Source organism: Bacillus rossius, chromosome 1 (assembly GCF_032445375.1).
Source record: "Bacillus rossius redtenbacheri isolate Brsri chromosome 1, Brsri_v3, whole genome shotgun sequence".
NCBI lineage: Eukaryota > Metazoa > Arthropoda > Insecta > Phasmatodea > Bacillidae > Bacillus > Bacillus rossius.
In genome coordinates, this window is record NC_086330.1 from 279746134 (window position 1) to 279767468 (window position 21335).

The following is a 21335-nucleotide window of genomic DNA, read 5'->3' on the forward strand; positions in this document are numbered from 1 at the left end:
AGGGCATATTTTATTTCCAAGGCCAAAGATGACAGTGCGTTTTACTTAGTTGTAGAGTTATATTATGGCTAAAACTCCCCTTTTCCCAAGCTTAGTGTGAACATCCAGTTTTACTGAAGAGACCTTTGATTATATGTCTTTAATGTTTATGTGTTTAAAGACGAATCGTCGTACTTACATTGCCACATGGAAACACAGGCAAGTAATAACAGCAATTCGGTAGTATCCTTTGTATATGACACACTAAACAAAAATCTGCAGAATTTCCCAGACACCAAAAAATCGTTTTAATGTCTGATGCAACGGGAAAACAGAACCGGAATGCTAATATAACTAAATTTTTTACCTGGTTTGCAAAAACTCATGAAATAGGAGTGGTTCATTTATATCCAGTACGTGGTCACTCATTCAGCCAGTGTGACCGTAACTTTGGTCTTGTTCTCTCAAAAATAAATAAGAGTGAAGTGACTGGAAGTGACTGGTAGTACAAGTCCTTGGATAGGAGCTATTGTACTAGTAGAGAAAATCCTTCAAGATTTGAAAACGATGGATCGAGCCTTTATCAAAGATTGTGTAACGGCACTATACAACTTTTTTCTTCCAGCACCAAAATATATTTTAAGGAAATTCACTATAATGAAGTTTGTGATGATGAATTACACTAAAAGGGGTAGTGTATTGTGTTTAGAAAACTACTTCTCAATGTACACACCATTCACCTACTTGGCAACATTCAATTTAGAACTGTGAAGAATGTTAACATAACAACTGTTCCCTTTCCCACTGTTAGTGCTTGTAAAATAAAAATATGTAAGAATTTCGTATACACTCTTACTCCAAAGAGACTGTAATTATATTGAACTAAAAATTGAATTAGCCTAATCATTAACATATAACACCTAACTTTTATGTTGTCAGCAGATTTGATTTTGTAGGCCTCTTTAACCACCTATAGTTATTTTTCTTTCACATACTTATTTATAAAAACAAGATAATTTAAATTTTTTAAGTGTACAATAAATTAATATTACGATTTTTAGATCTTAGATTACACATTATTTTAAACCTAGCCCCTGGTTGGAAAAGGTCACATAACACATTTATTTAATTTAAATGTGTAATTAAAACTATAATTTTTAAGATCAAACACACAATACTGATAAAACGTAAGTAGTTATAAAACACTTATGAAAAATATATAATAAATCATTTATATCTTAAGAGTTATCTTAAGTGTTTAAAAACTTTAAGGCTCAATATCTCAAAAGAAACTTTTGACTTATGTGTCCCTTTTCCGGATGCCGCCTCAATTATTGTCAAATAACTTTCTTTGAAGGAGTTGGGGTTCCGCCAAAATAAAGTCGATCATAGGGTTCCCTAGCCGAAAAAAAAATGGGCGCTGCTCCTCTAGAGACTCGGCAATATCACTTTGCGAGTTGAATTTACACAACTAAAACTTTGAAATGTTTTCATAGTGCTTGGATTTTTTTTCCATAAAATTCAATTGCAGGTTATTTACTAACAATTCAAAATTGCTTTCGTAGTTAATCCATTATTTCCCGATAACAACCATTTTAGTCTATCTGTGGTTCAGAATTAAACGAGCCTAAGTCACAATTAAGAAACTTTACAGGGAGTAAAAAAAGCTCTTCAACTCTAATGATACTGTGTTTTCCATCAATCTCCATATACGTGTGACCGACAAGAAGAAACTTTCTATTAATTTATGTATTCCAAATGGGGGACTTTTTCCAACAGCCACAGGTACAGAGCTGGACTCACTTTTTTTTCTGGCTCAGCTATAGTCTTGGACGTAGGCTGTCATAAATCTCGAAATTTTAAGAGTTACATTGTTCTAAATCGACAGAAAACTTAATTTTAAGACATAAACTGCAATTAAACAAAATTGTCTAAACTTTTACTGACACTATAAAAAATTGTTGTAAATGTAATTTTTAGGTTGTGTCTAAATTCCCTAAATAAACTTAAATTCTCCAGGAAGTAAAATCACGAGGGTCCGACTGCAGGCTTGCAAGAAAACCAATCAGCGTACTTTTTTCGTACTTCGAGGCAAAGAAACGTTGCCATTTTGAAAAGCGTTTTATTAGTAATATTTTGATTGAGTACTTAAGAAAAATAAACTCATTGAATAAATTTCACTCTACATTTTTACCAAGATTAAATTATTAAAACACCAAATTAAATAAAGATAGCCAACCTAGACATTGAAGTAAATTGCAATAAATTCGTGTGTTTACAATTAAATCAAAAAGAATTCATATTTTCCGGTAAATATTATTCTGATATTTATATTATTTAAAAGAATAAATGTTTACAACCTGTTTAGTTGCCTAAAAAAATATGTAGAGGCCAACGATTATGTCCGCGTGAATGCTCCATCACACCCCGATGGTAAATGCATAGCTATAGATGCAGAAAACAATTTTATTTACGTTTACAAAATATTACTTTGGAAAATAGGTGCCAAGAAATAGTTTGTAATAATACAACGAAGATGTTGTAACATCGTGCAAAACATGGCTATGGTTATTTTTGCTTACATGAAATACGTTTTTCGAGATAACACAGAGTACCTATTTCTCACGAAAATTAACGAATAATTTTATATTTAACTGATGTTTCATTCAAACATATTTTTTTAACCATGGAAATGATATTATACAATTAAAAGCGAGCACTATTTTGTAGTGATACGGTTGTTTTCATGTAAATGTACAAATTTACAAAGATTTGTAATTTATTATTTTTTTAAATAAATTAAAACTGTGTACGTTGAGTCCACGGGTGACAGAAGTAAAACTTCTTGCTTATTAGGTATAGATAGTGATAAAATATTAGTATTTTTTTAACAAGAGATAATAATTGAGAATAGTAATCATGCGGGTATGATCTCAAATGAAGGGGAAAAAAATGAGTAGACAAACTAAAGCAGCGTTACGAGAATTCCGTGGCATCACTGCTGCGTCATTTCTACCTCTCCCTTGTAGGTATGTCTCCGCTTCCAACCGTTACAACTAGCATGTAGCTATCTCCCCCATTTATCATCTTCCCATTCTACCGCTAGTGCATGCGTTGGAATGGCGTCGCCGCTGACGCACTCTCCTCTACCGGTTCCCCCACCACGTACCTAACATTTTCCCCAAATGCGATCGGAATTTTCATAACGCTGGAAAATTGTCGTCCCCTCAGCAAAGAAGTTTCACTTCAGAAAGGTACTGTGTGACGCGGCCTCGACGCTAGTCCTTAGAGCCGGGTCGTAAACCCGCCTTAAGGGTCTATAAAAAGGCGGGCTGGCGGCTAAAAACTGCTCACGACACCGCGACGACGCGGCGAGAGCCAGCCAGCTGTCACGTGGTCGGCCCGGCGATGCGCGGCGCACGCAGGCAGCGAGCACGGAGCTCAGCGGGCGCGACGTGTGTCCAACACAACAGATAGCGCTGCTGTAGCCAGCTAGTTCTTTTGTAAATGCATAGAGAGCGTTAACACTTATGATGAAATTATATGTATGAATTAAATAGTAAATAGTGGTAAAAATAAATTATTATTTAATATAATTGTTTGTCAAATGTGGTTTTCTTACGGTAATGTGTTACTACCTGATCCGCTGCTATTATAACGGAAGAAAATGAAATTAGTAGGTATAATATGGTCATAATGTAATGAAGAACTGTTTCCTTAACAAAAAAAATCCCTTTAGCATTTTTAAATTGTATCGAGCGTCCTGACAATAAATAAGAATTGAGGCGTCACCCACCACTCGATACCTCGGTGTCACCCTCGACTCCAACTTCACATTCCTCCCCCACCGCGCCTCTGTGATATCCAAAACCCGTGCTGTGATTGGGCAACTGGCTCCTGTCCTCCGTCCCACCTCAGGCACTTCACTACCAAACAGGATCACCATCTACCGCAACAATGTAATTTCGCACCTCACATATGCCTGCCCTGTCTGGGCGCACTCCTCCCTTTACAACCTCCGACCTATCACGCGCACCTTCTTCCTAGGCACACGCCTACTCCTGGGACTACTCCTGGGACTGGGTGCTACCCGCAACCCGGATCCAGTCACCGACAGATGATGGTGCCCACCCCCGCCTCCAGCACCGATCCTCTGAACCGCAACCCCCGTGGCATCTCACGGAATTATTAACTTCCAAGGACTCTATGAGTTGGAAGGAGTTATACCATTTTATGAATGAAAATTGTTGTAATTGCCATGTATTCACTAACCTGTACCAAATGTTACCTTCCATGTATTATTCTACCCAATAAAGGCCATCTTTTTGGAAGGGGGACCCCCTGGGAGGGGGGCAATTTAAAATAAAAATTACTATTAACACTTTACTATGCGAGACTAATAGTTATTTAGTGTCTCCACTCAAGCTTCAAGCTTTTTATAAAAAAAACAGTTTACCAATCCATTTTATTCATTACATTCTACCGTCTCGCTCTTTCGATGATGTTACTTCATGTGTAGATTCATAGATGGGAGTGTAGTCGGTGAATGTATGCGGATTCAAATAAACAACGTTGGGTTTCCAGTCTTGCAGACGTGTGGTCGTTGATGGAGCTCTCAGTGCAGACCGATGATACGACACCGTGCGGACTGTTTACTCAGTTATTTCGCATCTAAAGTTTTATTTTTTTTGCCTGTGGTTTCAGTTGAATCAATAATTTTACTGTAACTGATAGTTTATAAATAATTTTATCACTTAGATTGATGATATTTCATGGTTTCCAAAACCTTAAAAGCCAATTTATATTTATATCCTAGCATGAACTGAGAACACGAAAAGAGAACAAGACGAGACAAACGTTTTTTTTTCCGCTATGTTGCACAAGTTTATTATTTTCCTGTATTTACTGTTCTTGTCTCACTGTCTCGCCTGTGTCAGCCCAGTTTTTTCGTCTGTGCTGTGATAGTGTTGTAATATTCCTCCCACGGAATTCTCTGTGCTGTAGATGTATTTACAATTTAAGATCGGCTGATTTAGGTTTGGTTTTCTGTGTGTATACGTGTATCGTTTGTTTATCCGCCCTAAGTACAAGTTTTCTTTGTGGCTTACAGTGCAAACTAGCAATGACGTATGTCCAACATAATGTTTTAATTCACTCACGTATGCAAAAATCATTCAAAGAACGTAAGTTAAGTTTTCAGTGATCGTAAACATACATCACGTAATGCTTTGAAAGTGACAAGGAAGTTTGGTACAAACGGTACTACTTATGAGAACTGTCACATTTGAAACTAGTTAAACGACTACGATTATACACCACTGTGATGAAGTACACTGAGAAAAATTAGCAGAGAAAATACACACTGTATAACTACTTTATTTATAACAAAGGGAAAATTACATCTAAGGAATTATTTAATAAATTCATATTACATTTAATACATTATTATACTAAATAATTGTATAATAATACTAAATAATTGTATTATTAATGCTAGTGAAACTTTATTTTGAAACGTATGGTTTATTTAAACTTTAATACTTATTTAAAGCTACAATAATTTGACTTGTATTTGTAGCAGTTTATTGTAATTAAGATAGTCTTATTGATTTAACAATACGATCTTGCTTTACTGTAAATACAAATGCAAAACATAATTTTGTTCATAATTAAACAAATATATTTATTTTTCTACGTCAAAACATTTATTTTGGAAAGTAGAGCTGTTTTCTAACGTAATAATACGATTTTGTAATAGGTTAGCAAGGTAACAGTAATCAAAATTGAGAACAGTATAAGACGCCCCACAAGACAGCAGCCAATGAACACGTGACGATGGCCCAAGTATGCAGAGGGTCGTGGAGTCTATCCTGCAGGTCATTGAACCCGTGAACTTTGGCAGTCCCTTCTTATGGTTTGTCCGCCCACGTGGTCCAGGGGCTAGAGTGTCTGGTGGTGGGGCGATGGGCCCGGGTTCGATTCCCGGCCGGGGAGGGGATTGTTCAAGACTCCTCCCTTGGTTCGGAACTGGGAGTTTGTGATGCCCCTCTCACCCCCGTCCCGCGCGAGGCAATGGTAAACCCCCGCAGGATCATCCTGCCTCGGCAAGCATAGGGACGTCACGGCAGATATCCCCGAGCCTGTGCGCGTGACTCAAAGTTATGGGTCGAACGACTCATCTTCACTACAGACCGGAATAATTCGCGGATTAATTTCGTGGTATGTTGAAATACAAATAATTATAAATGTCTGTTTCTTCTGTTACTCTGGAGGAACCTTGGCCAGTTAGAAACTCTCAATCAAAGAAGTGTCGAATCACAAGTCACCCAGTTGAGACGCCTCACAAGCCAGCAGCCAATGGACAGGCGACGTTCGCCCGAGTATGCAGAGGATATTGGAGTTCATCGTGGAGGTCATCGACCCCCGCGGATTTTTCCAGTCGCCAGTCATCACTTACGGCAAAAGCGCTTCCCGAGGCTGGCGTACGCATTTGCAGTTGGATCAGAACAACTGGTACAATAAAAGTAATAAACGGTCTGGCTAATGTTCAATTAGAAAAAAAATATATTTTTTTTTGTGTTATTAACTTTAACTTTTCGGGCGATGCCAGTATCAAATTTAGAACGAAATATCTGCAACGCCTGGAGGGTATGCCGTATGCGTGACACTCGGGTTTCAAGAGCTGCTGCATGATCTGATTGTTGATTGATATATACGCGTATGAAGGTTCTGAAGAACACATTTCATTTATGATACATTTAGTTTTGCTACTCAGATAAGGAAATAACACGCCTTTAAAATATTCACTATACTTCTGCGTCACAAAGGGTTATTGGATATAAGTAACTCGCTCGCTAGGAAGGATAATAATTAAGTAGTATTTTTAAAACAAAGATGTAACAACACATCAGCCAGTAATTAGCGTTTAACTTCATTATAACCAACTGTTTTTACTTTGAATACGGGAAAGAGTGAGGGGGAAGGGTCGTTCTCATATTGATTTCAATTATTAACATGGCAAATATCGCACGTACAACTCCCTGACTTCTTACATCCACGGTGGAATTATCTAAACATTTCTCTGAAAGAAGAGATCCCTACGTATACGAGTCGGTAGACATGCTAAAAGTACATTGTCTGGCAATGCTTTTCAACGTATTAGTTCTTTGATCTGTAAAGGCATTGTGACAAAGCTCGCCAGATGTTGTTTTTGTGTATCCAGGCACTGCTCATTACTTTGGGCAGTGAATGGGTGCCAAAGGATTGTGAAAATAAAATAACTTTCTTCCGTTAACTAAGGATATTTCTGTACTCTGCAAGAATTGTATAACTCAACATAGTTTTTGAAACACTGTAGCGGCTATTCACTTCATTAATTTGTAGTATATGTTTCAAAGTAGTGAAAATATTTTCAAGAGAATCACAGACCGGATTTTTATTGGCCTAATCAAGTATGTGCTGGTGTATATATTTTGGTGCATGATCTTATGCAAGCGCGCTCATAAGTTATACTTCTTTTTGGATAATACAATTAACTATTTTGAAAATAATAGTTACAAAAATCATCTAAATTCGATTAAATGTTTTTTAACAGAAAATAATATATATATATATACACACACACATAAGCTGAAGTACTCGGTATTGTCCGGGCTGTACACACTGTTAGAGGATTTTTCTAGAGAGAATTATTCAAATGAAAAATAAAATGTTTTATTTCAGAAGTTCAATCACAGGTTTGTGTGTGTGTTGGTGTGTGTGTTGGAGGGGATACATATATTTTTTTTTAAATCACATGTAAACAAATAAAATAAAATGTGCAATAACTAGTTAAGAATTACTAAAATTCTTATTTAAGGGATCGGAATGTGCGATAGGGTGGTTTTCAAAAATCTTACGTAGAAAATGTAGTTTTTTCAAGTGTGCAAATTTTTATCAATAAGTACCCTGGTCAAATATGGCAATGGCTTCTCTTGCATACGATCGTCAGTTACAAAGTACAAAAAGCTGGCGCGGACTTACCTTACTGCGGGCTAATAATTTTTTCTTGAAACAAACCTGCCCCTTATCACGGGATTTCGCGAGATAATTCTTGCCCAATAAGTACTTAAGGCTCGGTTTCAGTTCTCATGACGTGTTATCCCTCTTTCATGCCATAATTTTTTTTATCCGAGCCAATTTTCCAAATGTTCCATTTTGTAAACATATCATTTTGTTTTCTTTATCGCAAATATGTTTTAGGTACCTATGTGCTACTTGTTTTCTGCCATTTGTAAAAAAACAAACAAATATTTATAATTATAAATTTTGTTCAACTAATTGTATCGCAGTTACGCACCAGAAGTTATTTTCTTGAATGTTCACAGCTGGATAGCAAATAATAAATTGCTTCTATAATATAAATTTCGAATAATTTTTTATGGATATCTGCAATGAGCGATAAAAATATTAACATGTAAGTTGAAGCTGCACCTAAAGTCACATTCGACCTTCGTAAAAAAGTTGTTTTAAGCCCTAACTTGCGGTTAGAGACGTTCTGGATTTTAATCCCAGTGAAACGTGGATGTGTATAGCATTGTTAAGTGTAAGATTAGATTTAGTTTGGTATTTAGCTGCTCCCCATTAGCTTAATGACATAGAAGCGGGTGGGTTGATAAACCTAATAAAAATGTGCAGTTAACGAAGTTAATGATTACAAACCTGGGTAAGTTATTCAAGTATGTTTAGGTAAGCTCATTCACAATGCTCTGTTCATCAGAATTTTTGGAACAGCCGTCAATCTACCCCACCAAATACTTTGGACTAACAAAAAAATTTTGTAGTGCTCTCAAAGTAGCTCACTGGTAACAACAACACTTTTCTGTCGCTAATAAATGGTTTTGTCAAAACTACAATATTACGATTTTGTCATTAAAATTATTTTGGTATATTCTATATTAACAAAAATATTTTTTGGGTGCAACAATATTTTAGTGTAGATTATAGGCTCAAAAGTAACATTTGTTTTGAAATTATTCCTTGAGAATTGTGTTAAGTGACGTGCAAGAAGAACTCCATAGTTATCAAAAGACAGAGACCGGAAAGTTTTGTGAATTCAATCCGTGATAGGTTAAACTCTAAATGCTTATATATTTGTGCTGCTACTGTTATTGGCTCACAGTTTACCTGCATAACTCTGGGACAATAAGAAAGATTCAACCAAAGAAGTGTCGAATCAAAAGCAACCCAATTGAGACGTCTCACAGATCAGTAGCCAATCAACAGGCGACGTTCGTCCGAGTGTGCAGATGATCTTGGAGTCCACCCTGAAGGTCATAGAACCCGCGAATTTTTCCTGTCCCTAGCAAAAGAAGAATCAGCTCAAAAGTAAAAATATTTGCATTTTATCTTAGCACGAAATGAATCCGCAACATGTGTCATGTCTCCAGTCATCGCCATGTCTGACCCAAGGACCGGATACCAGAACAGGTCATCGGTGAACCTCAAGTAGACCAGGAGAGCCACGTGGAGCACTGCCGCCCACAACCTCCAGTGCTGAATCTGGATTAGAGGAGGCTTATTATTAGAGGATACTAGGAGGCTTTATGGTCTGTTCAAATTGTTGTAATGATAGGCCATATTTGGAAAGTTAATGCGTAAGTAATCGTTTTAAATTTAAAAGTTTGTGATTGGTAGGAACTGGAAAAATTCGCGGTTTCAAAAATCTCTACGACAGACTCCACAGTCCTGTGCACACTTGGGCAAAACTCACCTGCTCATTGGTTGCTCACTTGAGAGATTTCGAACCTTGAGTTGCCTGTTATTGGATAGTTTTTTTTCTGATAATGATTTCTAATTGGCTCAGTCTTTTTCAAACAAACGGTGGGCCAAATCCCTAGAAGCAGGTCGGAGTTTAAAATGTTTGAATCCTAGCCGACCGCGAACTCGTCTGTTCTGTGACCCCGGGGGCCAGCCCTGCCTGGGGGGGGGGGGGGGAGGGGGGCAGCCCATAGCCGCGAGGCCGCGCGCCCGTCGCGAGACGCTGTCAGCAATCACAGTAACTTCACGGGTTTCCAACCTAAGAGTTCGTCTCACATGAACGAAGAGTTCTTTACAATTTCAAATACCTAAATCTTCGCAGAAACTACTCCGTATTTCGACTTCCGAGTTGTATGATTCCTTCTAAACAAAGACAAATCCACACGTGGACAAAATAAGTGTGTTCTTGCTGTAGACGTCCACAGTTTTTGAATGTTTTTGTTGATACACCGAGAATATTCTGTTGGATTCATTTCCAGATTAAGTGAAATTAGGGTTTGCAAATCAACGAAGATCCCAGGATAATTTGTAACTAGCGTTATTGGTAAATTGAAGGTGAAAATTTTTAATAGTGGAGATGAGATATCACTAACGAAATATAATTTTGGAGGGATGGGGCGCTAGCTCATTTCCAGGAAAACCACACAGATCCACGCCACGTCCGGGCTTGCCGCCGCCTGTAATAGACCCAGGGCCCACAAGGTGGTTTTTTTAAACTATTTAAAGAGTCATATGAAGATGAGTTAAAAAAACTATTCAGATCGGCCCCGCAGGTTAGATCTCGAAGTTCACTTTTCTGTACGGTGGAACAAAAAAGGGCCAAAGTCCATCCAATGCAAATGTCACCCCTTGCAGAAAGGTAAGTCGTATCAAAAATTTGTTAGAATAAAGTTTCAGATAATGCTTTAAAAGTTTACATCAACTTTTAACCGTTTTTATACTATGTCAAGTAATTGAGTTAAGTACACTTTTTATTCCTACTTCAGCTCCTGTGTTTTCCACTCCTTGAGCTAATAATTGTTTCTTTGATATAATAATTATTGATATAATAATAAGTTATTTTTCTTTTACAAACTACCTAAAATAATTTCAAAAGAATGCAATTTTTATCAATTACAAAGGAGTTACAGTGATTTTTTAATTTTTTGTTATAAACCTACCTTATTTACCTGTACCCCTTGCTTCGATTTTAACAATTAAAAAACTCGACTGAGATTTATCATTGTTTAATTTTTTCAATTTTACCTATCAGTTATCGTGTATGTTCGTGTGTTGTCTCGATTTGACCGACAAACTTTGGCTGCAGGTTCTTTACTACCAAATAAGTTGAAAACATCTACACAGCTTTTGGTCTAAAGTGCTTCCCAAGGCTGGTACACGTCTTTGAAGATGGGGCTTAACAATATTTCTATTGAAAGTATTAAAGAGAGAATACTTAACGTCAAAATTATGTTTCAATGAACAAAATTCTACAACTACCGCGAATTCTATGACTGTATCAAAGTTATTTCATTGAAATATTTGAAGTTGTAACATGCCACAAAAAAAATGTGGAAAATAATGGTGTTACCCCCAAATATTTCAATGGAATAATTTTTCTACAGAGACAAAATTCGCTGTGGTTGTTGAAATTCGTTTAGTTAAACATGATCCAGACGCTCAGTGTTTTATCTTAAATAATTTATAGATTTTTTACTGCAAAATTTTTTGATCAGTCCCAACTTCAAGGACATGTGCCAGCCTTGGGAAGCACTGTAGACCAGTCGTATGGATGTTTTCAAATTATTCTGTCGTGATGAACCTGCAGCTGAAGTGTGTTGATCGACTTCAGACTCACTTTGTGCAGTCTTTCATTGACATACACCTAAAGCAGCATTAACCATGAAATCTGAACGACATTATACCCTCATGTATTACGTGTAGGAATGAACGCTTTGAGCCCTATCATCACAGATTTGTCTGTAATTGTTTTCTGTAAATAGAAATAAATATTTAGGCTATTTTACATTACAGATATTTGTAAATTTGTACATTTACATGAAAACAACTGTGTCGCTACAATATATTTTCGCAGTAATACTGGGTTCGGTTCATATATGGTCATTATGCTTTGTGTTTTCTCAGTACCTCCAATAGTTAGAATTATTTGTAAACCGTTCCTTGGATACCTTTCCAGTATTAACTGCATACATTAATAACCATAATAAATCAAAAATAAAGTAAAATTATTGAATATTTGATTATCTTTTCCTTGGTTGAAAAATACATGCTTAATAAAACATTAATTAAAATATAAAACTGTTCACCAATTTTTGTAAGAAATACTCAGTATTATCTTGAGGGAAAAAAACGTATTTCATATATGCAAAAAAAAAACCATAGTCATGTGTTGTTCCAAGTTGCAACATCTTTCTTGTAGTGGGCTTTTAAAAACTATTTCCTGGCAACAGGACTTAAAAGGAACCTTCATTATAAGTACAGAACTATTTTACTGTGTATCGCTCGGGGGAAGCTCGCAGTGAACCTCATCATCTTCCACGGTTCAAGGACTCAACCACACGAGACCTCCCTTCTCCTCCAGGAGTCCGGAATTACAGTCCATTCCAAACCAACTAAAGCACAGAAAAAACACATAAATATTGTAAGAAATAAAAATGTCGTGTTCAGTGTAGCGTTGTCTGTGTTCCGTGGTTGGATGGGTTTATTTCAGCTACATGTACACTGTCGGCACACCAATCACAGCCATCGAGTGCGGAAGCAAACGCGCCCTGAATGGCCATAATGGCCCAAAAAATTTTCGGATTCGTCAGGTCTCAGAGTGGAATTCAAAGTCGTAGGTGTGATCAACCCGTTGTTTTGCTTTCCCACTGGTTGACTTCTTTTCGAGAAATTTTTTGTACTTGTTAATTGCCATACCTGATTCGCTTACTTCTCTCCTAGCTGGGATCATTGGCTCACGGTCGTAGAGGGGAGTGTCCAAACAACTGCGGTCCAATCATGGACACAGTGCGAGAGTGTGAAGGTTTGCGTTATAACTGGCGGCTTAGTTAATGCTCGAAATTCCCGTATCCCTACAAACAGGACAGTGACTTCTCTTGCAGACGGTCGCCAATTACAAGGAATCAATACCTTACTGAAGTCTAATGAGCGATCAGATTATTTCGCGAAAAAATACATCACCCCTACCCATTGCTCGCTTACAAGGTCTCGTCCTTTGGCGTGTCACACGTGGTTGAGTAACCACTTCTTCTCCTTGTTCATGACTGGCTCAGGGTTGACAAAGGTGTGCCAGGAGCACCGTAGTCCAATTGTGCTGACCAATCACCAACGTGAAGCAGATGTATTTGTGATTTAAGTTTTTTTTTTTTTGCTACCCAATGAAAACGCGATATTATCGTGACTCTATCAATAATTAGGGACAGGAATAATTCGTGGGTTCATTGACCTCCAAGATCCTCTGCACACCCAGGCGAATGTCGAAAGGTTGTGCGGACTTGTTACATATCTTAACTAGGTAACTTGTGATTTGACACTTTCTGTTCGAGAGTTTCCAATTGACTCCTCCAGATGAACAGTGAACCCCTGCCTGTGTCGGTGCTGAGAAGTGAGTCACCTGAGGGGCTGAGGAAGATGTGCGTGCGGAAGTGGTGCTCCTCGCGGGGTCGCTTGCCGCGCGGCCGGTCCTGCCGCCGCTTCTCCCCGCGGCCCGTGCTCTCCGTGCGGAAGTTGCGTCGGAACAGGATGTTCATGCTCGCGCCTCGCCGCCGCGCGACTGCCGCCCGCGCACCGCCCGCCGCCTCACCCGTCCCCGCGCGGCCCCGTAACTACCGCGCGCGCGACAACACCGGCACGCCTGTGCGGCGGCAAGCCGGTTACATTTTGTATTATAGCCGGTCATTCAAATTGAATCAATCCTATTCAAAGAAAGCATGAAATCGCGTGTTATACTTATTTTTTAATTGACACTTTGTATGTATCATTTGTTGTAAAACTCCATTTTTAAGATACAATTCTTAATAATTTTTTAAAAAATCAGTTTTACCCAAACCCATAAAATCTCAGGGTTATAGCATTTTCTTTGAAAACCAAACTTTTTATGATTTACGATTTATAACTTGAAAAAAATATATATGTGTATATTTAAGACAATCCCACACCCGTACGCTTGATTCAAAAACATGATTTCACTCTCTTTGTTCGTGCCAGGATTGAGATATAAATTATTGTTTCTTTGAGTTAATCAAAACTGTTGAATAAACACTTTTTTAACTGTTGATTTTTGTCTGGAGTATTGTACGATAATTATTGTACGAGTACGAGAATTATCGCGACGGCTTCACCAAGCTCGCGTGACCTATTTCTTCCCTAGTTCCCTCGACTGGTTGGTGTTCGACTCTGATACAGTGTCGACGAGACGCCAAGTAGACGATAAGTTAAAAATTACAATGTTAATAAAATAAAGTCTATTATTTACTAACATATTAAAGTTAATAATATCTTTCTCAGGAATAAGAGGTTCCTTCCCCCTCCCTTTTTCTTTCACTGTTCCGTAAACATGAAATGAAATTCCACTGTAGGGTCTTAAAAATAAATACTGGACAAAGTTACGACATGTTTCCGCACGGAAAGATTAAAAAAATGTTTAACCCACGGGAGGTGTCTACTTTTTGAAATATTTTACATCAGGTCCTTGGGTTTGGCAAAATTAACGCAAGTCGTAAGTCATCACCAACACTACAGTTTGAAAGAATAACACTAAAGAAAAATAATTTCTCCTACGGGCGTCTGTTATATTTCCATAATTGATGTGTTTTTTCTTTATGAAAACGTATGAAATACTTAATAATTTGATTCAAATATTTGCTCAAAATGTGATGCGTGTGAAGAAAATTAACTCCTAATATTCTATAGGTACACCTAACCTAACAAGTTTTCATCTTTAAAAGTTTCCGGAACACTTCGAATGTAGACGGCGGAAGCGCTAGTCGAAACGCAAGAATTTGAAAGTTCCCCGATACTTGCGTTGCGTTTTTGTGAATTGTGTAATTTATAAATGGGTATTATCTTTGAAAGATTTGTGCAATGGGAGTGCATGACTTGATGTAAGCTTTTGGACATACGCCATTGCTAAGCAATAAATAAATAAATGGGTATTTGACAGTGTCATTACCTAATTTTTTGCCTCTTCCATTTCTCTGGTGCTTGTGTTTCTTGCGCAGTTCATACACCTGGCCCTGAAGCCTAGTGGTGCTCACCCCCCCCCCCCCCCTTTTTTTTTTCCACCCACAATAAATTATGGCAATTATCTCCCCCTTATACCTTGAAACAACAATCGTCCCCCTCCCCAAAAAATAAAATAAAAATATGCTAACCTAAGACTTTGAATTTGATAGTGTCAACCAAGTGGTCCGAGGTCCTAACCCAGAACATTTTTGAAAATGCGTTTATCAAAATTGTGTTTTAATGCAAATATAACATTTAAATCTTAAAATATATTGCACTATAGGGGAAATTAATGTTAACTGTTGAAATTTTTTAAATTTTGTGTTTATTAATTTTATTTCTTTCCCCCCCCCCCTCCCCCCCCCCCCAAGCATAGTGTTGAATTCCAATCCAAAATTGTTTCCACTGGAGCAGTTCGCGCCATGCCTCCCCGTGGGAAAATCCGTTACAGCCAAACAAATGAAGGAAGTTAGTACCTTGTCTCGTCGCCGTGGCTCGCAGTGCGGATGAATACCTCGCAGCTGGCAAGTCACTCCAAGCTGGCCGTCTTCACACACACTCACACACACACACACACACACGAGGCACTGCAACATGCACGAGACGCGCACCGACCGCCAGCGAGGGCTGAGAATCCACTTCCGGTCACGGAAGATATCGATTCTTGGCCGCGTCCGGTCGAGTCACGCTCTTCCCAAGTCACGGAACATAGCAGCCGCTCGCTCGTTACGTCGACGTAGTACAAGGTCTATTTACAGACTGTTTGGAAATTCGTGGCACACAGAAAAACATTTTCTGTTCTTTTACAAAATATTCCTTTGCAAACCGTTGCCAAGAAATAATTTGTAATACTGCAAGAAATTTAATGTAGCTTTGTACAACACATAGCGATGGATATCATTGCATATATTAAAAACATTTTTCGAGATTATATTGAGTATTTATTATGAAATTTGGCGCCTAATTTTATCTTTTAATTGAGGTTTCATTCAAGAATGTTTTTTTAGACCATAGAAAAGTTAAGCGAATGTTTAAACTTTTAAATTTATTTTGTTTTATTATGCTTATTAATGTGCGAAGTTAATACTGGAAAGCTATTCAGGAAACAGTTTACAAATAACTATAACTGTTGGAGGTACTGGGACAACACAAAGAATCCGATCCCAGTATTACTGCAAACACTATTTTGTAGTGATACAGTTGTTTTCATGTAAATGTACAAATTTACAAATATTTGGAATTATACAAGAATATTTATTTCTATTTACAAAAAAAAATACAGTGTACATATGTATACTTCAGGGAGTGACGGAACACAAATAGACAAACGCAAATCACGATACAGTATATACTTTGAATTAAACCGATGAAGAGCTAGAGGGCGGTGTGATAAGCAAGACAGGAAGATACGGAATGACAGCACATCAAAAAAAGAAATAGTCGCAACTGTTAAAATACGCAATAATAATACTGAGATCACATCACTGATAACTCAATGTTTTGTATGGTTTTGGTATTTGATGTATTTAGTCTTGCGGCTGCCCATTAGAGGTTTTAAGAATCGAATTATGCTACTAGCAATTTCACCTTTACATTTTCTTATATAACTTAGTACTGCTTTTAAACAATAGCCTATTGTTTGAGAAAATCATATTATTACTTCGTATCTGTTTAAGCACTTAAAGTGTTTTAATAACATTTAACACATATTTCAAACTGTTAGTTTGGTTATTGTGCACTAAGTAGTAATAAAAGATGTATTTTTTACTTATTAATAAATTCGTATTCTATTCACATAAACATATTTTCAAATTGTATGCTATGTAAAAATAAAATTATGACATGAAACAGAAACGTTGTTTATTTTTTTATATAGGCCCTATTATACTTTTAAAAGAAAAGCTCTTTTACTGGCGTACTCGAAAACCCGTTTTACCGATTTCGTTTAAATTTCAGAACTGTTTTCGTGGTCTAGAACCCGATATAGCTAGGTTCCTAATATATAAAAAATCATTTTTCCATAATTTTGTTCATATTAATATATGTAAACACAACAGCAAGGATATGTGTATAACATAGAGATTGTATGTATATCATTAAAAACAAATTTTGCGTCGTTCTGAGTTACTTATCACCCAAGACTGCGCAATCTATGTTCACAGTAGACATTCACACCAAAAGAATTAAAGTTAAAGCAGAAGAGAGTTATTTTGTGTGCAATGGGAAAACAATTATGAATGATAAATTCTTGCTGTTTTTAATTTAATCTAAAATTAAGCATATAGTAAACATAGACGTAAAAACGTGCGTTGTCAACAAATACTTGCAAACATAAGGAGAAAAACTATTAAATCTATCTTGCCAATCAAGGATTTTAATGATATATGTATGTTTAACTTTAAATGCTCGGTTACATGGGACAATAATTAAAATTTCAACACACAAAATGTATACAGTGATCAAGGATACAACTCTCAGGTATCAGTTGCATTAGACCAGAGCACGACAAGGCTCTACATGAAAATTGTAAAGAACAAATATTGAGACAAGCTCAGAAATTAAATTTAAGCAAATTAACGAGCAGTGAAGGACTAAGTCTCGTTTAGGTCTGGTTAAAAAGCTTTCTTAATCCCCTACCAAGGGCCGTACCAGGCTCGTCATGGCAAATAGAATTAAAGCCTCTAAGGCACAAAAACAAATAAGACAAAACATAAATTTAGAAAGTGGACGACCGAAATTACAAATTTAGACTTACAACAAATGGATGTCCACGACATGCAAAAGAACAAACATTACTGCGAATCATGGGTTGCCATGGCTTATCTGAAGCACGACTTAGGAGACTCCACCCCATAACTAAAATGTATGGCAAATTCTTAAGGCCTAATGCGCATGCCCCACGCCGGACAAGGAGATGGGGAAGATGAGGAGGGAGGGAAGAGTGGTCAACTCACTGGGGAAGGGGAAGAGGGAAGTGTAGGGTGGCTGACGACGACTCAAGGGTCGAACTCAGGGGGACGGGGGTTTATGGGAGGATATCTCACCCCCCCCCCCCCCCTTACCGGCCACGAAAACCTAAACAATCTATAAACATCCAGCATCCAACCAAATAAAAGAATTTGAAAGAAAAAAACAGCAAAGTAGTGGGGGTCTGCCGTCTGGCAAATATCGCGGAAGAAAGAAATATTTTTTTTATTTATTTAAAGAACCTCATTGAACTCCGGGCTAGATGACGTAAGACCTTTTTTCATTTTTATATTTATATAAAATAATTTTTAACAAATAATTTTAGAGTAGGCCTATTTAGGTAAAAATGGATTCGAGGTGTGACACTCAACGTGACACATTTCAAGGACGTGTTTGAAGGTCTGACCAAGATTATCGTCATGACCTCAGAGGCGTGAATTTAAATTTTTAAGGATTGTTGGGCTATTTTTTAGGACTTTTTATGCCTATGAGGTTGCTGTGGAATATAACGGGATATTTTCCCTCAAAACAGTTATTGTTTATTGAAATAGGGAATTTTCGTGAGTTTTTTTTTTTTTAGGATTTTAAAATCATTTTTGAGGAATTTTGTGGAAATTATTCACCAAAATTCCATATTGGCGGCCGGTCATTGCACCTATGGACCCTGTGCCAAAAGCGACATAAGTAAACTACCTACTTGCAACTTCCTTAAACATTTATAACTGACTAGTTGCCCGACCCGACTTCGCACGGCTATACTAATGGAAAAATATTAAGCCACATCTCCCATTTACAGTAATGGTAAAAAAAAAAGAAATTCAGTGAAAATTTATTACAATGCTGTATAATGTACCGGAGAGAAAATGAATAGCACCGATGGTTTCCCGACTCGTGCACGCAACGTAAAACTGATGTACCCGTACTTCGCTACGGCAGTCTACAGGCAGATCACTCTTACGCCGCTCATTATACATGCCCCTCCTTGTGGGTACGCCACTGCCGCGCGGTGCCCGTTGCCATGGAGATGCAGAAGGCATGAACGATGCAAAATCCTGTTCTCATGCAGACAAAGTACCCACTGTTGCCTGGATTTAACCACCCATGGGATCTAATTTTCGGAAAATGTCATCCTGCGTAACATAAGGTACATTACTGTGAAGTTTCAAGTCTGTAAAATATATATACTTGATAAAAAGGGCAATTTTTGATATTTAAAGTACCCGCAAAATTTCAACGGTGATGAGGACTGCACTAACAATGAAATAGTGGTTGCCATAGAGACGAATGAAGCATCAACAAAGCAACAGCCGTTGCCATGGTGATTTCCTACCAAAAACTGGAAATTTTGATATATTACGCCCCCGAAACTCCCCTTGGGATAGGATTTCCGCAGAATCCGTTCTTAGTGAGCGTCTACATCACAAAATGAGTAACTATGCTAAATTTCAAGTCAATCGGGTGTATAGTTTTAGAGATCTCGTGATGAGTGAGTCAGTGAGTGGAATTTTATCCCCTTGGGGGTAGAATTAATCAAAATCCTTTCTTAGCGGATGCCTACGTCATAACATCTACCTGCATGCCAAATTTCATCCCGATCCGTCCAGTGGTTTGGGCTGTGCGTTGATAGATCACTATGTCAGTCAGTCACCTTTGAGTTATATATATATAGATTTCAAGCAATATATATAATATATAAACAAACAAAGAGATAATATTTATTTAACATGCCATACAACCAGGTGAGGACATCGTGGCAGGCTTCGTTTCTGACTCCCAAATAAACATAACAAAAGAAGGATGACTATTAAGAGACAACAATCAAACCAAGATAGGAAATACTAGCGGGAAACCATATTCTACTATCTTGATAAAAATGTGCCATGGAGGTAAAGAAAACACATGAACCATTACTGCTAACACTCAGAAGCCGTTAGCAATTCTAGTGACGCTTGTCCTGCATTTTTACTCGTAACTCCAGATCAGCGTGCTTGCAGCGAGCTGTGCCCACGAGGAGTGGCGGTCAGCAGGACGAGTGTAGCCAGGACACAGGTCCTGTCGCGGTCAGCACATCTTTCCTCGCCTCGATGAGTCGCCACAGCTGTCACAACATTGTGACATGACTAGAAGAGGCACAACTCTCCACGTATTCATTCGCAGCTACGTAGTTTTCAAACACACGTGCAAGCTATACTAAACAGCGCCTAAAGTAGATGGATCATTTGTAGAACAGTGGAGTATAAGTCTTGTCTCTAGTCATGTATCTAAAGAAAAATTCTAAGATAATTGTTTCACTTTTGACCAGATGAGGGAATAAAAATATTTATATCATCAAATTCTGTACTTAAAAATATTCTAACCCATTATTCAAAACTTAAATATTATTTATAACTTTTAACATTTTCACTTCTCTGATTTCCTGGAAAAAGTGATCATTGTTCTCGCTGTGATACAAACATACTGTATTTCAGGTTTGCTATGTAGGTATTGACGATCCTACCTCAGCATTATACGAAAAAGTTTGTAAATTTAATGATGATAGTATTAGAACGTCTTTGTTTTAATGTCTGTGGAAACAGTAACTAGTTTCTACGATTTGAAACCAAATTTAAAGCATTAATTTTCAGGTTTTCCCTTGATGTTTTTGATTAATACGACTAGTTTTAAAATATTGCGTATATTCAATTTATTTTTATTTTGCAAATGTCAAGTTTACAACTGGCTTTATAGAAATAAGTTTGAGTAAACATTATTTTATTTTTAAATGCATAACTATGCGTCTTCAGGTATGATAACTGAATAATAATAATAATAAAGTATAAACGTTAGTTGGCCTAAGAAACTGCAAAAAAAAATGTTTAACATATTGTGGGTGTGAACATAAATGAGTAATTGCCAACCATGTGTAAAACAAATTTGTAGAGCAAAGAAGTGCGTAGAAGTTTAAAATGTTCTTTTAAACTGCATGTTGTGATCGTAATTGAGTAACGTTATTCACGTGCTTATTAACCATTAGTAAATCGCTATATCTTGATAATGGCGATTTTGAATCATTTAAATTCAAACAAAAACATGTGGCTTGTTTAAAATAAATTATAATTAAATAAAACTATTGTATTCAGTTAGCCTCTCCTGCATGTAGAGAGCACTAGTGCCGCCCTCATCGCTGCAATACTCATGTGCGCATGAGCTACACTCAGCTATGACAGGTTCGTCCTCGCATGCCAGCTGGGTTACGGGATTCCCATGTTATTTAATAAGCTCTAGGCCATTACTGAGGATTTTGCGCTTTGAAAGAATTTTAATGTTAGTTTTTGTTTTCAAACTTTGTCAACACATAGAGCAAGCCAAATCCGGCCCGCAAATAAATT

At 37.3% G+C, this 21335-nt stretch overlaps 1 protein-coding gene across 3 annotated transcripts in view; it reads right to left on the reverse strand.

The window, feature by feature from the left end:
* LOC134527640 (uncharacterized) overlaps window positions 1-15559 on the reverse strand; it is a 52566-nt gene extending 37007 nt beyond the window's left edge. For 2 of the 3 annotated variants that reach the window (XR_010074233.1, XM_063360500.1), the window contains exon 1: window positions 13391-13558. Coding sequence is in view for 1 of the 3 variants with exons in the window: in XM_063360500.1 (XP_063216570.1) it covers window positions 13391-13526 (136 nt within the window). In the remaining 2 variants the exon portion in view is untranslated. Of the gene's footprint in view, window positions 1-13390; window positions 13559-15476 lie in introns of those variants that run through there. The other variant, XM_063360501.1, reaches the window with a different exon arrangement.
* Between the last annotated feature and the right edge of the window lie 5776 nt (window positions 15560-21335).